The following is a 23,400-nucleotide window of genomic DNA, read 5'->3' as shown; positions in this document are numbered from 1 at the left end:
CTTTCAGTCAAGGCAATGCAGATCATCCTGTTATGTCCCCCAGCTTCTAAAATTGTGCAAAAATATATTAAAATAAGAAATTTGTACAAAAACAAGAAAGAAGAAAGAAACTATATATGGATATAGTTATAAAAATTGAAGGGAAGCATAAACAGGTAGATGCTGTGAGTTGCTGGTTCTGTGTCCAGTGCTAACATGGCAGTGAGAGTCCAGCTCCTAGAAATAAATGAGACTATGAATGTTCTGGAGAACAAGGGTCCACAACAGGCTCAGTGACCAAGGTTAGCCCTGTATAAGGGTCACTCCTCCTTAGAAGAAGGTACTGACTAGCAAGAGGGAACATTCACATAGCCTCACAAGCAAGGATTAAGCCTTGAGAGGGTTCCAGTGTATAAATACCTCCTACATTGCCTTTATCTATTGCAAGGAAGAAATCCTTCACTCTTTCTTAGCTGTGCTTGTTTGGGGCTTTGCACTCAACCAAGATGAGAACCTACTGTTGTTTGGTGTTACTTAGGTTGCTCCAAGACATGCGCGAACTTACTGAAATTCTAAGAAGTGGACGCAAGTTGTTTTGAATCTTGGAAGAATGACATTGGAACTGGAATAAAGAAATAGTCTTCATAGATTGAACAAAGTTAAAGCTAGGCAAGGCCACTTAAAAAGGACTTGTGAAGAGGGTGATGCATAAAGACTTCCCCCACAGACAGAAGCACAGATAAATGGTAATAGAGAAACGGATATATAGACAGATACTGAGAAGCTTCAATGTATAGTAATAGGAATGTCAAAAGAACTGAATCAAAGAGGAAGGTCATACCAAAAGCAACATCTGACAGCATGTGTGTACATGGAGGCTTCACAAATGGTGGCTGTATCTAAGCATTAAATCGTAAAAATGGTTGAAAAGACACCATTTGTTAACAAGTGTTATTGGTGCTGGCTAAAGTCAAGCTGTTTGATAAAAAAAGAAAAAAAAAAGGCCAGACACTGTCTGTCTGTGTGATTTGGGGAATGGGGAGGGGGCGGGTTCTGGGTCCTAGTCCAGAGGGTACAGCTGTTAGCGATCTTTTTCACTGTTCAGTTCTCAAAGTAGGGAAGGAAGAGTCTGCAGCCAGTTCAAGGGTTCAGCTACTAAGCTGTCTTGATATATAACATCAGCCTTGCCGCCCAAGCTCATTTCCAGTTCTCAGAATACAGGTTGCACCAGTTTGAATATTTTAACAGCATAGGTTTAGGTTAGAAAATGGTTTGGTGTTTTAGTATTGAGGAATACACAAAAACTCAGGTTGAGGATTACCTTTGAGGAAGGAGGGAGGGGAACTGATCAAAAAGGTGGCAGGGGGGTTCTCTACATTGCTTCTAATTCCTTAATCCCAGCACTCAGGAGGCAGAGCAGACCTCTCTGAGTTCAAGGCCAGCCTGGTCTGTAGAGTTCCAGAACAGCCAGGGAGATACAGAGAAACCCTGTCTTGAAAAACCAAATCAAAACAAGTAATCTAAAACATGTATAGCATTGTGTTTTAAACTATCAAAAGTAGTTACATCTAAAACTTGAGAGTTACAGGAGGTAGGCAAGACTTTGATGGTTTTACTGTTTAATTCTTTCAAACTACATATATTCACTCTGGAATTAAATCATTAGGACCCACATAAAGCAAAATAGGCAAAGGTTTAGAGATTGGAAGAGAAAGGCATGAAGTTAAAAGTTTCAGAGTTTAACCAGCTACTTAGAAACCACACAGAGTCAGCATGTGGCTCCCAAACACTCCTTTCAAAGGGAAGGAAACAGAACAGGGGGTCAAAGATGAAATGCCTGGGCTTTGAAACTGAAGATTGCATAAGTTTGTTAAAAAAATAAAAGAAAAGAAAAAGAAAAAAGAAAGAAAGAAATCATCCCTCAAAATAGGGCAATATCACAAAAACTTGACAGGAAAAAAATCAACGCCAACACAAATAAAAGACATTTATGTTTTCTGTGACCTGACAGGAAAGTACCCCTTTAGAAGTCTGTGTGTTTCTCTCCTAGTTTACTGGTTTAGGGTTCAATGATAAGGCAGTATTTAAAAAAAACTCTTTAGTCAAAATCTTGACTCGACTTCACCTACTTAACCAAAGGTAAATGCATATAGTACTTCCCTCTTTGGTAGATCTAGATCTCACGCCTGCCATGGCCATCATGAACTCAAGCGTAGCTGTTCAAATTCGACTTGTGCGCACCCGCTCTCCTTCCTTTCTGCACGCAGGATTGGGGGAACACAAAGGCATACTCCACACCGTCAGTCTTTGGTCTTAGTTTTTACAACATGGTGGTTACTTGGAGGCCAGATGACCAACTCTCTTTATGATGTCAAATTTAGTGTCACAAGGGACATTCCAGGGCTTAGGGGATCACAGTCAAGCTGCCTAGCAAGGGGGGTGGGGATACTTGGGGAGGGAAGTGAGGTCTGTGAAGAGGCTGAGGGCTCAGTTTGAGAGGGAATAAAGGCATGTGATCGCAACCCCTTGAAAATGACTTCCTTTGTACTTTTTAACTTAGCGGGTGGGGGTGGGGGGAATCCTTCCAGACAATATTTGGTAATAAAAAGAAGCCTACTTATTAATAAGAAGAAGCATCATCTACTTTAGTTCTCTAAGGCAAAACTAGAGTCCTCACCAAATTCATACTAATTCACCTCTTAGTGACAAGATTTTAACTATGAGAGAGGTGGACTAGAGGGGCATGTGGGGTGCAGTTTGTAGAAAGGGGGAGGAATAGAGAGATGGACAGAAAAGGAGAGAAACCATAAAGGTAGAAATTCCTAGAATTTATGGGTGAGCAAAAATTGGGCTGATAGTTAAAATTTTCCCTCTCATATATGTAATGCTTTGGACCATTAACTGGAAAATAGCTTCATGAAAATACCACTATTACTATAATAATAATAATAATAGAATTTATCCTCTCTGCCAGGCATTCTCTACATATGTTCTCATTCAATTCCATTATAGACCAATGCAATTGTAGTTTTTGTTATATGGCAAGCTAAACTGCCCATTAAGTTATAATTATTGTTTTTATATTTCATGTGTATGAGCATTTTGCCTGCATGTATGTGTGTACCATATCTGAATCTGGTGCCAGCAAAGAAAAAGGTATCAGATCCTCTGGAACTGGAGTTACAAATGGTTATAAGCTACCATGTGGGTTCTGGGAATCAAACCCATGTCTTGTGGAAGAGAAGCCAGTTCTCTTAACTGCTGAGCCATCTCTCCAGCCCCCTTTTTTGATTTTTATAAGTATTGCTTATTGGGGGTTAGTGCAATGCCTCAGTGAGTAAAGGAAGTTTCTGTACAACCCTGTCCACCTACATTCAATTCACCAGGATCCACGTAAAGCTAGGAGGGAATCTACTCCACAATCTACTTCTCTCACTTCTGTATGCACACTGTGACACGTGTGCCCTGTCTCCCATAACACACAGATAATAAATTGCTGCTATAACAAATGCACTAAATATGAAATATATGCACAATATTTACTGAATAACATGAAAGACTAGAACAAAGGCTCAAAACATTTTTAACAGTCTGATATACTATAAAATATAATCAAGTTTAGATTCTGCCAAATTCATCTTGTTAGAAATTGAGACATGGGACAAAGGAGGACTTTATCGGTTGGGGAAGAAGTTTACTGAATATGAGTAATATGAAAAAGATGTTTAAGAGATTTTTTATTTTTTATTCAAATGTGGTATAATGATTGAATATTGAAATGAAACCATGTCACTTTCACACAGTAATAGAAAAGCTCAAGCTTTTATTTGGTTTATGTGTGTGTGCTACTGTTTCTTAGTGACACCAGAAAGATAAAGGGAAATGAGTACTCTCAGAACCCCATGTTAGTTGCCCCAAAATGGGAGGAATAGTTCAATAGGTTGTCACAACTTAATGTGTTATTTTAAAAAGATATTTTTAAAGTTTTAACTATGCGTAGGCCTGTAGGTCTGTGTTGGGTATGCGCATGTGTGTGCAGGTGCCCATCAAGGCCAGAAGAGGGAGTCAGATCTCCTAGAGTTGGAGGCGTAGGCAGCTGTGAGCCATCTGACATGAATGTTGGGATCCAAACTCAAGTCCTTTGGGAAGACCAGTACATGTCTTCAGCTCCATAATTCATATTAGTAAATGCTGTTAAAATTTATCCAAACATCACCGGGCGTTGGTGGCGCACGCCTTTAGTCCCAGAATTCGGGAGGCAGAGGCAGGCAGATCTCTGTGAGTTCGAGGCCAGCCTGGTCTACAGAGCGAGTTCCAGGACAGCCTCCAAAACAATACAGAGAAACCCTGTTTCGAAAAAACCAAAAAAACAAAACAACAACAAAATTTGTCCAAACATCATCGTTACATGGGAACATGTTCAGAGCAGATGCTAAGTGAAGAAAATACCATGTGTAGTTATGTACACAGCTATCAATTTTTAAAATAAATCAGAATTTACCTGATGACATTAGAATTAACCTCAGAATGTGAAATTGAGAAAACAGTGTGAAATCGATGATTATACATTTCACTGTTTAACCTAGACCAAATTTACTAATTTCAGTGTTTTCCAATAAATATCTCAGCACTCAGGGCCAAACTAGGCAAGGAAAATCTCTGATTGGATGTGTCTAATCCACACGTACAGCTCTGCACGTCTTGTGTGGACAGATTTCTGAATCCAGATACGATGGTGTTCTAGAAATGACAGCTGTCAAAACCGCTGAGCACTGAATCTGAGGGGTGTGCTCTCCAAGTGGAAGCTTCCAAGTGAAGAAAGACACAGAACCGACTGGCAAAGTGGTGTGTCGGTGAGATCACTCAAAAACCATGAAAGTGTGTGACTGTTGCTCACATTTTAGCGCTAAACTTAAAAAGTCAGAAAGCATTTGCGGGCATTGAGTGATTTTGAGAGACACCTGAGTGAAAACAGAGGCATGAAACTCTGCTATGCTCGGTTTGACTTCACTGTGGTTAGAACCACAGGGAAGAACAGAGGGTATTTATGTATCAAGGAAAAGGCCTGGTCATTGCTTCCTTTTCCTGTGTCTGTATTGTTCCATCTTTCTGTGTGGTGAATACACACGTAGCTTTTGTAATGACTGTCATTTAAAGAGTTTAAACTTTCCAGTCAGTAGTTTCATGCTTAATCCTCCTGTATTTGTTGTTTGTTGGTGTTGTCTGGATTTTGTTGTTGTTGTTGTTTGTTTGTTTTGTAGCCCAGGCTGGCTTAGACCTCATTATGTTGTAGCCCAAGCTGGGCTATAAACTTGTATATCAGTTTTCTCGTGTAGCCTCCTGAATGCTGGGGATATATATGGGAAAATATGATTTAAACATCCCTGGTCTCTTTGTAGTTAATATTCCTAAATGACGAGATGAGTAGATACTTCACAGGTTGCTCTAAGATTTAGGGCAAATACTTTAATGGCATCAATGCTTTTCTCAGAGTCTAGTACATGGTAAGCATTCATTATTGAATAGATTAGTCCTGTCATGGTCCTCCAGGAGTAAATGACAGAGATGTTGTACTAAGGCACAAAGCTATGCACAGAGCCCAGAGGACAAGGCAAAAGGCCTTTATGGGATTCTGTAACAGACATGATGATGATGAAGAAGATGATGATGATGGATGCTGTCAGCTATTAGATAATGCAGGCTAATCTTCCCAAATTATTCCAATTTCTTTTTTTAAAAGCAATTGTCAATAAAGAGCCCTGAATTCTAGGCTCATCAAATGACTAAAACAATTTTATTCTGTGTATGGCTTAGTGATGAATTCATCTTTTTTAAAGAGCTAAGATAAAATTATTTGGCCCATTTTCTATCTTGTAATGAACAGTTGCTAGGGCAACCTTTCTGCTCGGTACTTCATTTCCAAGGTGACAGATTTGCTACTGGTCCAGGGAACTGGTAAGCAAAACATAACTGTGCTTCCAAAGAAGAAAGATTCCCCCAAGTAAGCCATGAATGAAACAAAGAGTCCTTACAAAGCCAGACATTGCTTCTTGGCCTATGCAGATGTTGCTGTGCATTGAACAGAGGAGAGCCAGTTAGAGCTTTCAGTGCAGAGGGAGCAGATTCGGGCCCAGCTGCTTGCCAGCTCCATCTTTTTCACAAAATGATCCCTTCAAACTCAAAAAAGAAAATCTCTAGTAAGCTGGGAGACATTTTAGCATATTGTTTTTCTATCCTTCCCACTCAAAGCTGAGGGTCTCTTCCAGTCTAAGGAACTACTAGAAAACAAAAGATACAAATAGAAGATACTTGAAATTTACTCTTGCAGTCATTTTGCAATGCATACTACATTACTCAGTACTGAAGTCGCACTACTGTGCAACAGGTCTCAAAACCTATTCCTCCTGTGTGTCTAAAACTGTGTGCCCTTTGATTAACAGCTCCCCATTGTCTTCCTCTCTGCTCCCTCCACTGCAACCTCAGGAACCAGCACACCACCCTATTTCTAGGTGTTCCATCTTTTCAGACTCTTATCATTTTTCTAAAGTGGGTGGGGGCTGAAAAGTTGGCTCAGCTTTTAAGAGCAATTTTTTTTTACAGAAGAACCTGGTTCAGTTCCCAGCAACCATGTCAGGTAGCTCACACCCACCCATGACTCCAGCTCCAGGGGATCCAATGCCCTCCTCTGGACTTTGTGGGCACTATACTTACATGTGCATATACACGGACACATATGCATAGAAATAATGTTTTAAAAATCACAGGTAAGCAAGGTGATGGATATGCTAATTGGCTTGAATTAACCATGACACACTATAAACAGATATCCAATCATCACATATAGGTACATTTGTCAAAAAAAAGTTAGAATTTTAAAGACATAAACTATGCTTTGGAGATGAGATTGAAATGTGTTATTATCTAACTCTATCATCATCTAATTCTCGCCCTTCTGTTAATGATGAAGGAGAGTTTGCCGGGCAGAGCACTATCTTGTCTGTATGCTTGTGATGGGAATGGACGGTACCACAAAAGGCATCAAACACAAGTGTCCAAGGGGAAATGCCCACCCCCTTCTCTTTGGCCTTGCTTTCTGGAGGTGAAATGCTAGAATGCTCCCCCAAAGATCAGGGTCCTAACTCCTACTCCTTCTGAATTTTTCCTCCATAACAATCAAGGCTGGAATCTGGTTTTTATTAGCATACAATGTACTAGTTTCATTGCGGTATTTTTCAAGCAAACTTTGTTTTGCTTTTGCTGTTTCTCCTCCCCTCCCCTCCCCTCCTCCCTCACACTCTCCCACCCCCTCGTCCTCCCATCGGCAGTTGCCTCCTGTCTGTGTCCTTATGCCCTCCTATCTTTCCTTGATAACATACTCCCCTCATGAGCTCCTACCTGGTTTCTCCTATTCAGTTTCAGTTTGTTTTTATGCTCGCTCCCTTTATTTACCTACTACAAATATTGAAAGTTAGGATCGATGGTGGTTTTGGTTTCTAGTTAGTGGCATTCTTTGGAGGGATTTGCATGATGTGGCCTTGCTACAGGAAGCTTGTCACTGGAGGCAGGCTTTGAAATGAAAAGCATTATGCCCCTTGCAGGTTTTTGTCGTAGTTCTTGTCATTTCTTCCTCTGTTTTGTGCCTGCAGTAAAGGATGTGAGTTCCTAGCTTCCTGCTCTGGACAGGCTTGCTGCCATGCCTCGCCACCAGGATGGACTCTTATCCCTTGGGAGACATAAGCCAAAACTCTCTCTTCCTTAAATTGCTTCAGTCATGGCCTTTATCACGGCAACAGAAAGGTAACTGACCCAGGATCCACATATGAGAATGTGTGATTTTTGCCTTTCTGACTCTAGGTCACTTCACTTAATATAATACTTCCCAGTTCCATCCATCTCCCGCAAATTTCATTTTTAACAGCTGAGTAATATACCATTTATTATATATGCCACATTTTCATTATCCACTCATCTATTGATTGACATCTAGGCTGGTTCCATTTCCTGGATATTACAAATATAGCAGCAATAAGGATGGAGCTACAGACATCTCTGTGGTAGGATATAAAGTACTCTGGGTTTTTAATATCCAGATCATTCCATAGTTCTATTTTAAATTTTTTTGAGAAACACTTCCACACTCCTCCCAGCAGTGATTCAGGTTTCCCCATCTTTACATTCTTGCCAGCATTTGTCATCATTCATTTTCTTGATGTGAACCATTCTGACTGGGGTGAGATGGAACTATCAAAGTAGTCTTAATTTGCATTTTCCTGATGGCTAAGGATGTTGAGGGCTTTTAAAAATACTTCTTGCCTAGTTCTGTTTCCTGTTTGGTAACTGTTCATTTCATTATCCTATTTCTCAGTGGGCTATTTCATTTTTTTATTGTTTAATTCATTCAGTTCTTTATATACTGTAGACATTAACCTGTCTGAAGTACAGCAAAAGTTTCCTCCCATTCCCTGGGTTGTATGTTTTCTCTGATGATAGTTTTCTTTGCTGTAGAGAAACACTTTAATCTCATGTCACTCTATTTGTTGATTCTTGGGCCAATTTCCTGTGCCACTGGGGTCTTGTCCAGAGCATTCTTGACTGTGCCTGTGATTTCAAATGCATTCCCTATGTTTTCCTCTAGCAGTTTCACATTTTAAACCAAGGACTCTGATGCACTTTGAACTGCTGTTTCTCTGGGATGACAGCTGTTGGTGTAATTTCATTCTTGCGTGGGGCATACCCAGTTCTGCCAGGACCATTTGTTAAGCAGTCTTTCTTCCACCGTATGCTTTTGATGCCTTTGTATGGGTGAAATCTTAAGAATCACTCTGGACACTTTCTCAGCCCCACACCATTCAGTCTCATCAACGTGACTTCACCCCAGCCTCCACCTATGCCCAGAGACATCATTGGGTTATTGTTGTCCAGACTTGTGCCTTGACTGTCATGTCTTCTCAGTTTCACATCTCTGCTCTGTCTTTTACTTAGGCAGCAAAAGGCCAAAGCTGACTTTTCCCCATGATAAAAATCTCTCCCATTTTCCTCAAGACAGCTGAAAATCCTTAAGCTCAATTAAAGCTTTTCTTTCTCCTCATATATGTAGAGACCAGAGAACAACTTGTAGGAGGAACTTTTCTCCTTCCCACTAAAGTCAGACTTGGTGGCAAGTGTCTTTATCCACCAAGCCATCTCACTGCCCTTTGCATTTTTTTAACCTTTCAATTTAATGGGGAGTGGGGTATCCAGTTACTTTTCAAATTGTATATTTCTTCCCTGGTGTATCTGGTTACCACTAAAGTTAATATTTTTGTCATTTTGTCTTTCCCCCCTTTTTTCTGAGGTTTCCCACCAGAGTATTGGTGAAGATGTGTGTGTGTGTGTGTGTGTGTGTGTGTGTGTGTGTGTACAGGCTGAACACCACTTTATGCACACACTGATATACTGAACCACACATGTGCATTAATAATGTAATTCTTATGACCTTTCTTCATTGTATATGCTACAAACGTTTTCTTATATCTGCTTTTACTTCATATGCTTTTTATGCAGAATGTCTTTTTGTTAATTCTTTGCAAATTTCATATGATGCATCTTGGTAATATGCACTTTCCTTCTCTAACTCCTCCCAGATCATCATCCTCACTTTTGTCTAAGCCCATGACCCAGTTGTGTTGCCCATGAACTCCTGGATGTTGGGCCATTCCCTGCAGCATGCTCTGCCTACCAGGGCCATCCCTTAAAGAAACTAGCACTCCCCATCCCAGCAGCTATCAGCTGCCAACAGCTCCTCAGCTAGGGTAGGGCTTTGCGCCTACCTACCCTGTCCATGCTGGAGTTTGGACTGGTTTGAGCTTGCCTAAGTCTTGTTTATGCTGTCACAACCACTGCAAGTTCATCCAACTGCCTGTCTGTGTCTGGAAAAGCCTGTTTCTCCCACTGCCTCTGGCATCCCTCTTCTGCATTGATCCATTTTGACATAATTAGGGGATACATGTTCTCTTTATGGTTCCTCCCTTTGATCATATGCTTGGATTTCCCTAGCCTGCTGCATTTGTTTTGGAGAACTTTCCACTCCAATGTGTCTCAAGTCGTGGGGAGAGCTACAAGGAGGAATGATATAAGTCCAAGAAAATTCTACTTCCGGGAGGAAGTCATTAAACAGGTTTGTTCCAAATAAACCCCTAGTGTATTAATAAAAGAAATACACAGAACGTGAAGAAAATGTCACCAGATTTCCTGGAAGAGCAAGCCAGTGTTCACCCACTTTATTGCCTTTGGAGCCTTCAGGCAGAGTAAGAGAACACAGTAACCAACGTCATCCACAGCCTCCAGGGTGTCGCTGACCTCCACTGCTCACAGTTTTGAATATGACTAATGGCTAACCAAAGAGAATCCCGTTGCTCTGTCTGCTGCTCTAAGTATACCCATCCCAGCAAGGTCAAGGCCAGTTAGAGCCCTTTTCACTAGGTGTTCTCGTGGGAAATCTCAAATATACAAAAAGCAGAAAGAATTTTTTTGTGCAATAAACCTTGTCCTCCCTGATGATCTTTTCCAAATTTAAGAATTGCTCCAGCCACTCTTAGCCCCTGCCACCCCTGTCCCACCTAGACATCCTGAGGCAGACACCAAGCCTCCCATCTGTAAACATTTCAGGATGTTCCTTTAGGGATGCCACCCCTGGGAAGTCTGATGGCCGCTACTTAAACTTCCAGCCTCTTCCTATTTTCCAGGCGACAGTATTGCTTGGTCCTCATGTTCACCTCTGTGTTTGCCATGCCGCTCTCATGTGGCTGCCTGAGAAACTGTTCTCCCTGAAGACAAGGCCTTCCCCCTTCCCACACTCTGCGGCTACTTCTTATTACAACTGTGGGAGGATCGGCTCTCGAACACACAACCATCACTGCCAACACTTCCCAGATGCTCCGGACCCTTACGTAAAATGGAGGGGTTTCTGCACATAAACTCCCTCCACCCTCCTGTGTCTTGTAAGCTATCAATGACTCCTAAAACCTACTGCAATGTAAATGTTACATAAGTCACTATTAGACCGCACCGGTTAGGTAGTGATGGGGAAATGTGCATGGTCAGATGCAACTTTTGATCTAAGATTGGCTGAAGCCATAGATGAAGAGCTCAGACACCAAGGGCCAGCTGGACCGAATTGTACATGTATGGCCTTGGCCACATATACCCTCCCACACTCTCATGTTGAAGGCTCTTTTTCTTCTCCAGGAACATGACTACCTCAAATCTACCCACCACATCCTTTCTCCTTGCCTATGGTGGTTTTATAATAGAGAAAATGTCATTCAACTTGAAAAAGGAAAGGGTCTCATCTCCCTAGCAAAGCCTCCCTTGTCTTCGGGGGATGCCCATTCATAACTCTGAGCTGAAGAACTTTTCGCCATCTCTGAAGGCTCCACACATCCCCGCAGCAGCAAAGAGCCACAAACTTCCAGCACAGCAAAGGCCAGTTCCTCCTGCCCCAGAAGGGGAGGTCGTAAGAGCCCCCTCCTCTCCTCCCCCTCATCTACTGCCTCTCCACATAACTTCTTCCAATACATCTCTGTTACAACTCGCTCAAGAAATTAAAGCAGGTTATTTTTTATGTGAGCAGAAAACAAAACAGCTGGAGCAGGGGCACACAGATACTCAAATCACATTACCTCTTTAAAGACCTTGGAGACAACATGCTTATTCAGGATGGGAACATAGGTGGCGCTGTGGGGCACCACCGCCCCCGCCAAGGCATCCATGATGGTGAGCTTCTTGGCCACAAGGCTATGGGTTCGGAGCCACTCTTCAGAGGACATGTCTGAAGAGCTAAGAACACAAGACTGCAGAGTTTAAAACTTGCAACTTAGCCGTTCGCAAACAAAACCAGAACCAATTGTCCCCCTCAGATTAAAGCACTCACGTGTGGTCATTGACTCGGCTTTCATTTCCAGTGAGTCTTTCGGACAACTTGTCATCGAAGTACTTATTGATCATCAGGATGCTCATTTCTGTGGAACGAAACAGCAGCTGTGGATATTGGGCTGACATAAAGGATCGATCATGCTTGCTCAGATGGATGACTAATGGTGGCCTACACTTCAGAGGCCATAGTTTAATCTACCAGAAAAGGATCTCAGGCAAAATGCATCAGGTGCTTCCACTGGTGGCCCAGGCACAGGTGATACAGTCCTGCCTTACCCACTCCTTCGCTAGCCCCCATGCAGTGAGCACGCTCTATGCAGAAGAATCAGGTGTGCTCATAATCTGTTTTTTCAAAAACCACATTTAAAATGTTTAACAAGACTATGATTTACCAGCGACTGGTCAGCATTAGGCTTCCCCACAACTACCAGGGGATTGACTTGGTTGACATTTTCAATTCAGGCATTTTATTTCATGGCTCTTCAGCTTGATGCGGGGAAACCAAAGACTGTTAGAGTCTGTTGAATCATTAAGTTCAAATTTTGAAATTAGTATGTGGGGTTTTAAACATATATCCTTATATAAACTTGGATTTCTAAACAGAAAGGAATATCCTTCACTGAATTAGCAGCAGCTAGAAACAAAGAAGTTCAGATGTGCGTTGGTTAAATGCTCAAGAAATCTCATTCTAGTCATCATGTGCTAAGTTCCATAATGAATGGACTGCATGTAGCCAGCTGAGGACATGCAAGCTAGCAGACTGCATGTAGCCAGCTGAGGATATGAACACAATCAGAATGCATGTGGCTGGCTGAGGACATGCAAGCTATTTGGAAAGGTTTCCCACACAGCGGCACTGAAGCTAACAGAGTCTGATGCAACGATGACAAGCTAACACAGGGGCACCTTTGTCATTCAGGTGCTTCCTACTATATAAGGGACTGGTATTGTGCTCAGGATTTAGTCATTAAATGTAGAGAGCACACTTAGGATTCAATTTGTTCAATTCAAGAAAAATCATCTTACAATTAGCCACTGAGTGGACAGGTTATACCTTCCTCGTGCTTACAAGTTTGACAATTGGAACCAGAAAGGGGCTGGCTGTGTGGCAAGAGTTTCAGAGTTAAAGCACAGAGTGACAGACATTTCTACCGACATGGCAGCCAAGTGAGCCATGAGTGTGCCAAACACCCAGGCACAAGTAGCACCAATCTAGCCCTAGGAAAGCCCAGTGCACTAAAGTAGGTGCATCTGATTTTCAAGGGAGCCTTTGAAGGAGGAATCTGCAACATTTTAAGTGTGACTTTTTTGTTTTACTCCCCCCAACCTATCCCACCCATGTCTTTCAGGCATAGACCATGGGCAGAAAGAAGAGGAAAGGGGTTTCCTGGGGTAGGCTCCTCTTATGCTTGCCTCTGTCACTCAGAGCGGTAGTAACGCAGCTGCTGGAGTTGGAGCTGTCCTTCATGTCACTGCAGCTCTTGGCTAGGAGGCTTCTGAGCAGGCTGGTTTTCGTCGCTTCTGTTGATACCACAAAGAGAGGGTTATAGGAATTGGGGATGGAAGGAGAAGTTTGACTAGGTGGAACTACCTTATTAGATTAATATAGCTTTAGGCTCAGTCAAGAAAGGTCTTGCTATACTCTTACAAAAACCTGGGTTTGATCCCCAGAAACCATTTGAAAGCAAAAAGCCAGGTGTGGAGGTGGCAGCTCCTTAGGCTGATTCACCAGTCTAGCTGGCTGGAGAGATCCAGGCCAATGAAAACCCTGTCTCAAAAAAATCAAGGTGGAAGACAGGTAAGGAAAAACACCCAAAGGTGACCCATCTCCATCTCCTCCATAAGTTTACACACACACACACACACACACACACACACACACACAAACACACTTAAAAAAAGAATATAACTTTTGTTTTCAATTTTTTCAGAGGATGGTCTGCCATACTGATTGCATTCTTCAGTTCAATTCAAGCTGTGCCCCTACTGAATAGGAATTTGCAAGCAAATTCATCCAGATTAGAGGAGGGGGAGGAGGGAGAAAAAGAGGAGGAAGGGGAGAGAGAGGGAAGAGAGGAGGGTACAGTTTCTTGCAGTTGTAGAGCTGGGGCCCATGTTTCCTTACAGGCAAGGGGTCTTTCTCAGCTCCTTGAGGCACTATTCACATAGCGTGTGTGTATGTCCCCATATTTAGGTCAGTCATGATGCATTAAATTCCTTTCATGGTTCAGGTCTCCTAGACTTTCTCTTCTGCCACCAGCTACAGAAAGCTCCCATTTAAAGGGATTTTGTGTGGTTATACTAAACCCACCTGGATAAGTTTGTGTTTAGGTTAGCAAAAATAATCCATAATTATAAGAGTGGTGTGGTGTAGGGCAAGTCATCTCTGATAGGTCACTTTACAAATCCTGCCTACCACAGTTGCTGCCAGGCAACTTACATTGCCCTGTAACCTTTGTCGGTCTTTGCTACTAACGGACGACATTTATCAAATATTGGCATTTACTTGCGTGCTTTAAGGAATAGTGAGTCTATGACAGGGCATTTTTATTACTTTCCACACTTGATAACACAAACAACACATTGGTGGTACATGAGTGTTCTGTGCTCTTTACAAGCCAGGGACACAAACACCACAACTTCAAGTAGACACTGGTGAGTGAATCCTGCTGTGTTCTCAACAACAGACTGGCTCTTCCCCCACAGGACAGCCAGAATGAATACTAGCGGGAAATCTTTAGGTGCTCAGTTTCTTTCCTCTCCTTTTGCACACTATAGTAACCCCAAGTGGGTTTCCGTGACTGGATAAGGGAGTTTGCCATATGCAGTTCATTGGTTTCTAAGTAACTTGAGGTGGAGCTTTCTTGGCTGCTGCTTCTTTAGCCAGGAGATTTTTAAAAAGACACATTTTCTTTTCTTGGGAATGATGTCTGTGGGCAAGAGATCAATGAAGCACAGAGGAGAGGTATGTGAAAACCTGTACTTGGCAATGGTGCAACTGCTCCCCACACCGTCTACTCACGTCTACATTGGACATTAGGGTAAAATTAAATTTAGTAATGGCTGCCTGCTGATAGCCAGGATCCAAAATCTAAGTGATGTGATGAGGGGGACAACAGTCATTAAGACACTTAGAAGAAGGATGAAACTGCAGGTCTAGCTAAAGTCAGGCTCACCAGAGTCAGGATGGCGAAAAGACACGCCCAGGGAGGGAAATGGAGCCTGTTTGTTTCCATCAGCCTAAGATATTTCCCTCTGGACAGTGTCATCAAAATCAAGTAGACAGGATATGCATGAGGCTTAAGGGTTGATTGCCTTTTCTCGCCTAGACACATGAGACACCAAGTGACAGCACTGGAAGAAGTCACTCTGCTCCTAACATGCACTTAGCAATCTGGTCGGAGGAGCCCGATGCTGCAACCTCAAGCAGGACCAGCAGAGCCACATAAATCTATCACAAATGCAGAGTTTCTAAATCATTGGAACCACAGCCCACAAAAACAGGCCAGAGTCAACATGTCTAAGAAACACAGTGGCAAAATAAAAAGATCTCAGTAGGATCCAGTGTCTCTAACACAGTAGAGTGCTCAGGGTACAATTTTAAAACATCACTTGGAGCTGTAGAGATGGATCAGTAGCATTGAAAAGCCCATGATGCTCCTGCAGAAGACCAAGCTCAGTTCTTAGCACCCATGTCAGATGGCTCACAACAGCTCATAAACTCTAGCCCCAGAGGATCTGACACCCTCTTCTGGCCTCTGCAGTTACCTGAACTCATGCAAGTATACCCAGTACATACACATGCACATACACACACACACACACACACACACACACACTACATACATAACACATGTACGCATACAGCATACATACACATCACTATACACACAACACACATGTATATACACACACAATAAAAATATTTTTCAAAACTTTACTCTTCTGTCAAGAAGAAAAACATACCTTGAATAACAAAAGGCAATAACATGTCATCAACGAAAATCAGAAATTAAGATTATTTGATGAGAATTTCAAAGACACTGTTCATAAAAAATTGATGAATTAAATAAACAGAAAATGAAACTGACAAACTCCCTAACAAGATTGAATAAAAGACAGGCACAAATCATAACGTCAAAAGACACCGGGACATAAGGATAGGTCTTGCAGCAACTGAAAGTCAATAAAGGAATACAATGAACAACTTGCTTTAAAAGGTAAGAATTTAGAAAGATAATGACCATGTTCTCAAAACAAACAAACAAACCAGAAATCATGAATTTCCAAAAACCAGACAAGATGAATAGATGATAAGGATCTCTTAGAACCACGAGAAATCAAACTCAGGACGAATATCTCTTTTCAGAGATTTCTGGGCCCAATTGGCTCCACGATAGTTTTATACAACCCGCAGAAATTGCATCACTTCCAAGAAAGGAGGAGGAGAAAAACTTAACCCATTTGATGAGGATGGTGTTAGCATAACACAAAAACTTGGCAAACAGTACTTTAAAAGAAAGAAAACTGCAAAGCAGTAACTTTTGTGAAAGCCCTCAAAATATATTAGCAACTAAAGTGATAGATTACAATCATCATACACAGACCGTTTAGGAAATATTTAAGGTGTTGTCTTAGTTAGCCTGAACCGACAACTTGATGCGGCCTAGAGTCACTGCAAAAGGGAATCTCAACTGAAGGATTGCTCAGATAAGATTGGCCCAGGGCGGGGGGTGTTTGATTGTTGGTTGGTGTAAAAGGACCTGGTCCACTGTGGGTGGCACCATTCCCTGTGCAGTTGACCATGGGCTGTATGAGAAGGCTAGTAAATAATGGGCCTGGAAAAGCAGCAAGCAGTGCTCTTCCAAGGGTTTGCCTCAAGTTCCTGCTGGAATTCTTATCTTGACTCCCTCAGTGGTAGACTATAAAATGAAATAAACCCTTTCCTCTCCAAAGTTGTTTCTGGTCAGAGTGTTTAATCACAGCAACAGAAAGCAAACTAGAAAAAATATAGAAGGCTGATTGAGTATTTCAAAATAAATAATACAATCCATCCCATCAATAGACCAAAGAAGAAAAATCTGATATCAAGTGATGTAGAAAATGTGCCTAACAAAATCCAGCACCTATTCATGATGAATTCATGATGAAAAATAAAAACCTTCCAGAAAGTTAAGTGGAGCACGTTCTCAGCTTTATAAAGAATAGATGAAAATCTGCACAGCTGAAATCTTATTTAATTGTGAAAAATTTTTTGCCCCCAATATGGGAGAAAGAAAATGATGACCACTGTTACCTTTATTAAACATGGTACTAGAGATTCTAGCTACTGAAATGAGGCAAGAAGGTGAAATAAAGCCAGAAAGGATGGAGACAAGAAATTCAAAAGTGTCCCTACTTATACAGTGTGATCATATAGAACATGACAAGAAATCTACCCAGAGTAGAGCTCTTCATACTACTGATTGCAGCAAAGTACCCAGCTACAGATTCAACAAAAGTAGCTACTGTATTTTTATGGAACATGCTGGAAATTACAAAATGCTACTGTCAGACATCAAAGAAGACTCAAATGAGCAGAGAGAAATCCCATACTTGTGAGTTGGGTGATCTGCCAAACAAAATCAGACATTTAATGCAATTACTAATAAATCCCAGAGAGTTTTATAATAGAAATGGACAAGTGAATTCTAAAGTTCACACAAACACATCAAGGCCTAGAATAATTAAAATATTCTTTAGAATAAAAACATAAAAGAAATCACCATTTGTGATGTTGATATCACATCAATCAACACCAAATGGTATTGGCAAAGGGAAGAGAAATGGAACAATGGAACCGAAAACTGAAAATAGATTCAGTGCACATTAAACATGTCCCCCCCATCTTTACAAATGTGTAAAATTAACAAAATGAAGTAATGGGTTTTCTAAAAAGATTTGTTTTTATTTTGTGTATACTAATACTTTTTCTGTATATATGTATTACACTGCAAAGGCCAGAAGCAGATGTCATATCCACTGTAACTGGAGTTATACAGCGTAGGTTTCCATGTGGGTGCTGAATAACTCTGCAAGAACAACTGCTCTTGAACACTAAACTATCTCTCCAGCCCCAAAGTATTGTTTTTTATCGCTGTTGTAGGAGTGAGTACAGGGAGATACAGCTAAAATTAAGGGGTATTTGAGGGGTAATATGAAAACCTAGTACAGTAGAAACTTCCTAAGATATATACTATGTGAATATAAATTAAGATTTCAATCTAAATGAAATTGCCAAGTAATGTGGGAGACAGAGTCTCAACTGGCCATCTCTTGTCACCAAATAAAGTTTCCAGTATCAGGATTGGGTATATCTAATTGAGTCGTTGCCAAAGGGATCCCATGGAAATCCAAATAACCCAGGCTGTTGCCAAGACTATAGGTTGATCTCTACAAACTGACAACAGGGCCCCATTGCTGAAGACAACATCTATACAACTCATTGAAGATGGAGATGTTGAACTGGTACCTACACAGAGCCTTCATTCCTACGTTCCAGCATCTTTGGAATAGGAATGTACTCTGTATGTTCTCAAAAGAGAAATATAAAGACACAACCCTTTATCTGCAATCATGTCCCGCCTACAAGATATGCTAGGGCAATGGTGGTACAAAGCTCATGTGAGTAACACATCAATAGTGTTTTAAGGCCCACTCGGTGAAATCATACCCATACCTGACACCGCTTGAGTAACCAAGAACCTGAGACTAGATAGGCCAGGGACTTATGGTAAAGCCAAATACTAGTGGTGTAAAAAAAGAAACTATAGTGATATAATGACTCCTAATAATACACTGCTATACTCATAGAGCAGTGCTTTATTTGGCCATCATCAGAGAGGCTTCTTCCTACAGCTAATGAAATTTCTAGACAAAGAAAAAATCTTCAAGACATAAAACTAGTATTTACATCTGACACCAAGAAGGGTCCAAGCAAGATACAGTAAAATCCTCTGCTTGATGAAGAACTCTACTGTGGATGAAAACACAAGTCACAAATGGAGAGAAAAACTTTCAAATGACTCATCTGAGTCCTAGTGCCTAGAACATTTGAGAACTCTTAAAACTCACCATTGAAACCCAAAGCATTCATTTAATATTCACAGCACAAATGCACAGACATCTCACTAGAGATGATCACCAGTTGGCAAGCAACAACAGTAGCAAGGAAATGCATGAAGACAGTCAACACCATTAGCAACTATGGAAATACAAATTAAAAATCACTGTGCTCGAACACATGACCATCAGAGAGACAGATCTTAAAAATCGCAGCAAAACATTATATGATTGAAAATGTAGAATAACTGTTCACTCACTCAGGCAAAATGACAACAGTTGCTTTGGGAAAACTGTTTGGTCATTTTCTTCACAGTGAAATGTTAAATTACCATGGGATTTGGCAATTGCATTATTGGCTATCTATCCTAAATAAATAAAAGCTTGTGCATACAATGACTCTGTACATAAATACTCATATTCTGCTTTATTTATAATAGACTAAATTTTAGGAGTAATTTGGATTAATCAATAGGTACATGGTTAAACCAAATGTGGTATACATATTACCAGGAATACTACTCATCAATAAAAAGGAATGAGCTGTTAACACATGTATAATCGTCTATGGATTTAGAGAAAATCATGCTAAGTGAGAAAATAGTCAATTTTGTGATTCTGTTCCTAAAACAGAATTTTTGAAATGTAACATTTTAGAAAGAAAACATAGTGATTCCTAAAGGCCGAGGTTTGTAGGATGTATGGGTGTGACTGTACAGGGGCAACCTATAGAGCCCTCAAGGTGATGGAATTTCCCTGCATCCCTACACATATGATAAAAACACAGACAAGAAAAGCTGGGACAAATCTAAATAAAATCTTTGGGCTTTACCAATGTCAATATTCTGAATGTGGTGTCATAATATTATTCTGTAAGATGTTACCATGCCGGGGGGGGGGGGATGTCCACAGGGTAATGCTGTGATATCATGCAAATTGTCTTAATAGAAATTTCATTGAATAAAACACGCATAAGAAATTGAGGGTAGCTCAGAGGTGGTAGTCTTGCCAGGAATGAGCAAGACACCCAAATAAAGAAACAGAGGCTTATATTAGGGTCTTAAAAGAAATCCCATGTGGGTTTGGTTTTAGTCCATCTCACTGAAGGAAAACCAGCCACGAGCCACGCCATTCTGTGCACAGGTACCTGCATGGAGGATTTTCTTTTTCTGTGTCTTTCCATCCACATTTGGGGGTGAAACAGCCACGGAGTCAGCATCCAATTGAAAATTTGCATATTTTTCTGAGGTTGAAACCATGGAGGAGATTTCCTTTTGATGCCTGTTTGGTTCAGATTTTAAAGTAGACCAATAAAAAGGAGGGTGAAAAAAAGTGTCCATTAAGAAGGAAGATAAGTGGATTAATACACTTACATTGAACACTGAAGACTGAAAGAAGTGGGCATGCCCAGGCTATCTTCTCAGCAGGAAATCCTTTTTTAAATAAGAGAGTCAGCAAAATGGGCAGACTAAAATACATGCATTAATCCAACCTTCCTGTTCATCAAGACTCAGTCTTCCTATTATCAAATTAAGCATAATGTGCCTCAGTACACGGGCATAGGAAAGCGTCAGGACAGACATAGGAGAGCATCAGGATAGACATAGGAAAGCATCAGGACAGACATAGGAGAGCGTCAGGACGGACGTAGGAGAGCATCAGGATGACATAGGAGAGCATCAGGATGACATAGGAGAGCATCAGGATGACACAGGAGAGCATCAGGATGGACACAGGAGAGCATCAGGATGGACACAGGAGAGTGTCAGGATGACATAGGAGAGCGTCAGGATGACATAGGAGAGCGTCAGGTCTAGTCCTTGAGTCAGGTAGTGTGCCTGCTATCACAGATGTGTGACTTCACTCCCTCACTCAAGTCACTCAATCCAAGCTAAGCTTCTTCAGTTTTGTCATCTATAGCCCTGGAGCTTCATCTGTGCACTGACCACATGGGGGCTGCTGTGAGGACCAATGAGAGGCAGCATGCCAGCATTCTGGAAACCCAGTTCTCTAACCGGTGCCATTTAGCAAGCTCTTGTAAAAGATTAGACTTCCCAGACTGGCAAAGAGGGCAGCAAATGATTGTAGAGAATCTCTGGGACCAGGAGGGATCCAGAAATGTTCAAGTCTCATCCAGACATTTCTGTCTCTGGGCTCTGAAAACAGCAGCCACAGGACAGCTGTGTGAGCCCACCCTATGGTCTGCTCTTGGTGTAACTTCATCCACACTGAGTGTCCATCCCACAACAGGATGGACCAGGATCCACTTCTCCTGGTGCTGCGCTTGTCCTCAGTACATTAAAAAAAGAAAAAGATTTGGAGGCTGTTACATTTTTATCTCTAATGGAAAACTTCAAAACAGTAGTCTGTTGTTGATAATAGCTAAGTGGGAGAAATTGCTTTCCTAATGCCGTTAACTAAACTGAGAAGTGAGGTAGTCTGCAGGCTGAGCCTTGCTTTCTGCTGTTTTCTCTGTTAAGTCGGAGTCTCTACTGTGAGCCACACACATATCCACTCAACCACCTATCACCAGCCCTTCCCGCATTACAGATGGGAAAACGGAGGCTCCTTGAGATAAGCAACTTATCCAAAGTGCGACACTTGCAATAGTAACAAGTCTGTAACCCAGCACGTGGTCCTCCCAGCCCTGGAAACGGAAAACACAAAACAACATCGCCTTCACTGCTCAGTCAGATAACAGTCGAGACAACAGACCAAGTTCTAAGCAACAGCTGGTCATTTTGTCTAAGATTTCCTTTGTTTAAACAAGGAAGGCAGTCAAGGTGCTGGCTGAAAGAATGGAAAAGCTAGCTTATACTCAAGTGATGTTTACTTATTTTATTTTCAGTTTATTTGCGAAGTTTAGAAACACATTTGTGCTTCTCCAAATTCTCAAAAGAAAACACTGCAAAATTTCCTCCTGAGACAACTCACTGTAGGACAGGCCTCTTTTTCTCCTAATTTGGTATCTGTGTTAATGCTTAATTTGTTAATAGGAAGACTTTGTTTAGATGAATAAAAAATTCTGCTTAATAACTATTTTCAATCTTTCCATTTGCTATCTCCCTTTTAGCTATTTTGGCAGGATGGGCATGAATATCTGTACAAACAACCTTAGATCACTTTAATAAGATTTGACACATTTCCTGAGTGTTTTTTTTTGGAACCACCACAAATGAGAAGTGCCATACAAGCTGGAGAAAGACTGAAGAAGGGTCTCTGCCTGACCTGCCACCACAGCCCTGATAAGGAAACAGATTCGGTCACAGAAAGGTGTAAGAGGAAGCTAAGTGCCTATCGATGCTTCACAGAATGAAGCCCAGACCCCAGGCTAAGTCTCCACCTCAGGCACCCACTCCTCACTGCCCAGTCACCCCTCTCTGCCCTGTCACCCCTTTCTGCCCCGGGGTGGGGCTTTCTATACTGGATAGAGAAAACAGAGTGTATCTGTGACCTCAAGGCCACTGTTACCAGGCCACCTTCTTTCTATAAAATACCCTAACATGACCAGACTGCAAGCTTCTCTCAATAGATTTGCCAAGGCCCTTCAGAAAGGGGAGAATGGGGGGGGCAGATGGAGGGGAGACAGGGGAGAGGAAACAGAGAGAGCAGGAGGGAGCAGGACAGGCAAGGGAGACTTGAAGGGTAGAGGGAGGGCTGGGGGAGCAGAGGGAGTAGGAGGGAGTGCGGGTGGGGAGGGGAGAGTTGAAGGGTAGAGGGAGGGCTGGGGGAGCAGAGGGAGCAGGAGGGAGTGCGGGTGGGGAGGGGAGAGTTGAAGGGTAGAGGGGGAGCTGGGGGAGCAGAGGGAGTAGGGAGGGAGCAGGACAAGCAGGGGAGAGTTGAAGGGTAGAGGGGGGGCTAGGGGAGCAGAGGGAGCAGGGAGGGAGCAGGACAAGCAGGGGAGAGTTGAAGGGTAGAGGGGGGGCTAGGGGAGCAGAGGGAGCAGGGAGGGAGTGGGGTGGGAGGGGCTTGGGAGCAGGGGAGAGGACCCAGGCAGCCAGGCAGGTGGTTTGGCAGCTCACTTGCTGTCCCCTTCCTTTTCGCCATTGTACCACCAGTCCATGACTAAGGACTCGGAGTACAGCTCCTGCATCTTCTCCAGGTAGCTGTAGCCCTGCTGCATTTCCAGAATCAAAAGGTTCACGTCTTCATCCTGCTGAAATGAGAAGGACAGTCAGGAGCTCCCAGGAGAGGGGAAACGCCCTGAATGGGGGCCAAGCAGAGAAGCCTAAAGAATCTCATGGACTTCTCTCACCATCCCGTGCCCAACCAGCCTGAATGTCTGTAGCACATACAATAAAGGGACTTCACACACTTGGGACGTTCTTATGACAAAAGTAGTAACCATAGCCACCACCTCCCCAAGGCACCCCCGCCCCCACTTGTAAATCTGGTCTCCTTCCCTCT

General features: G+C 42.1%; 1 protein-coding gene across 6 annotated transcripts in view; it reads right to left on the bottom strand.

Moving 5' to 3' along the window:
• The window catches only part of Vwa3b (von Willebrand factor A domain containing 3B), a 175,361-nt gene that overhangs the window by 37,587 nt on the left and 114,374 nt on the right, over positions 1-23,400 (bottom strand). For 5 of the 6 annotated variants that reach the window (XR_005870130.1, XM_040729482.1, XM_040729485.1 and 2 more), the window contains 5 exons: positions 23,016-23,149; positions 20,141-20,274; positions 13,306-13,413; positions 11,891-11,978; positions 11,640-11,796 (listed from right to left, as the gene is read on the bottom strand). Coding sequence is in view for 5 of the 6 variants with exons in the window: in XM_040729482.1 (XP_040585416.1) it covers positions 11,640-11,796; positions 11,891-11,978; positions 13,306-13,413; positions 20,141-20,274; positions 23,016-23,149 (621 nt within the window). In the remaining variant the exon portion in view is untranslated. The remainder of the gene's footprint in view (positions 1-11,639; positions 11,797-11,890; positions 11,979-13,305; positions 13,414-20,140; positions 20,275-23,015; positions 23,150-23,400) is intronic. The other variant, XM_040729483.1, reaches the window with a different exon arrangement.

The sequence above is a fragment of the Mesocricetus auratus genome, unplaced genomic scaffold (genome assembly GCF_017639785.1).
Source record: "Mesocricetus auratus isolate SY011 unplaced genomic scaffold, BCM_Maur_2.0 Super-Scaffold_100021, whole genome shotgun sequence".
NCBI classification, from domain to species: Eukaryota; Metazoa; Chordata; class Mammalia; order Rodentia; family Cricetidae; genus Mesocricetus; species Mesocricetus auratus.
This window is presented reverse-complemented; position numbering and strand designations above follow the sequence as displayed.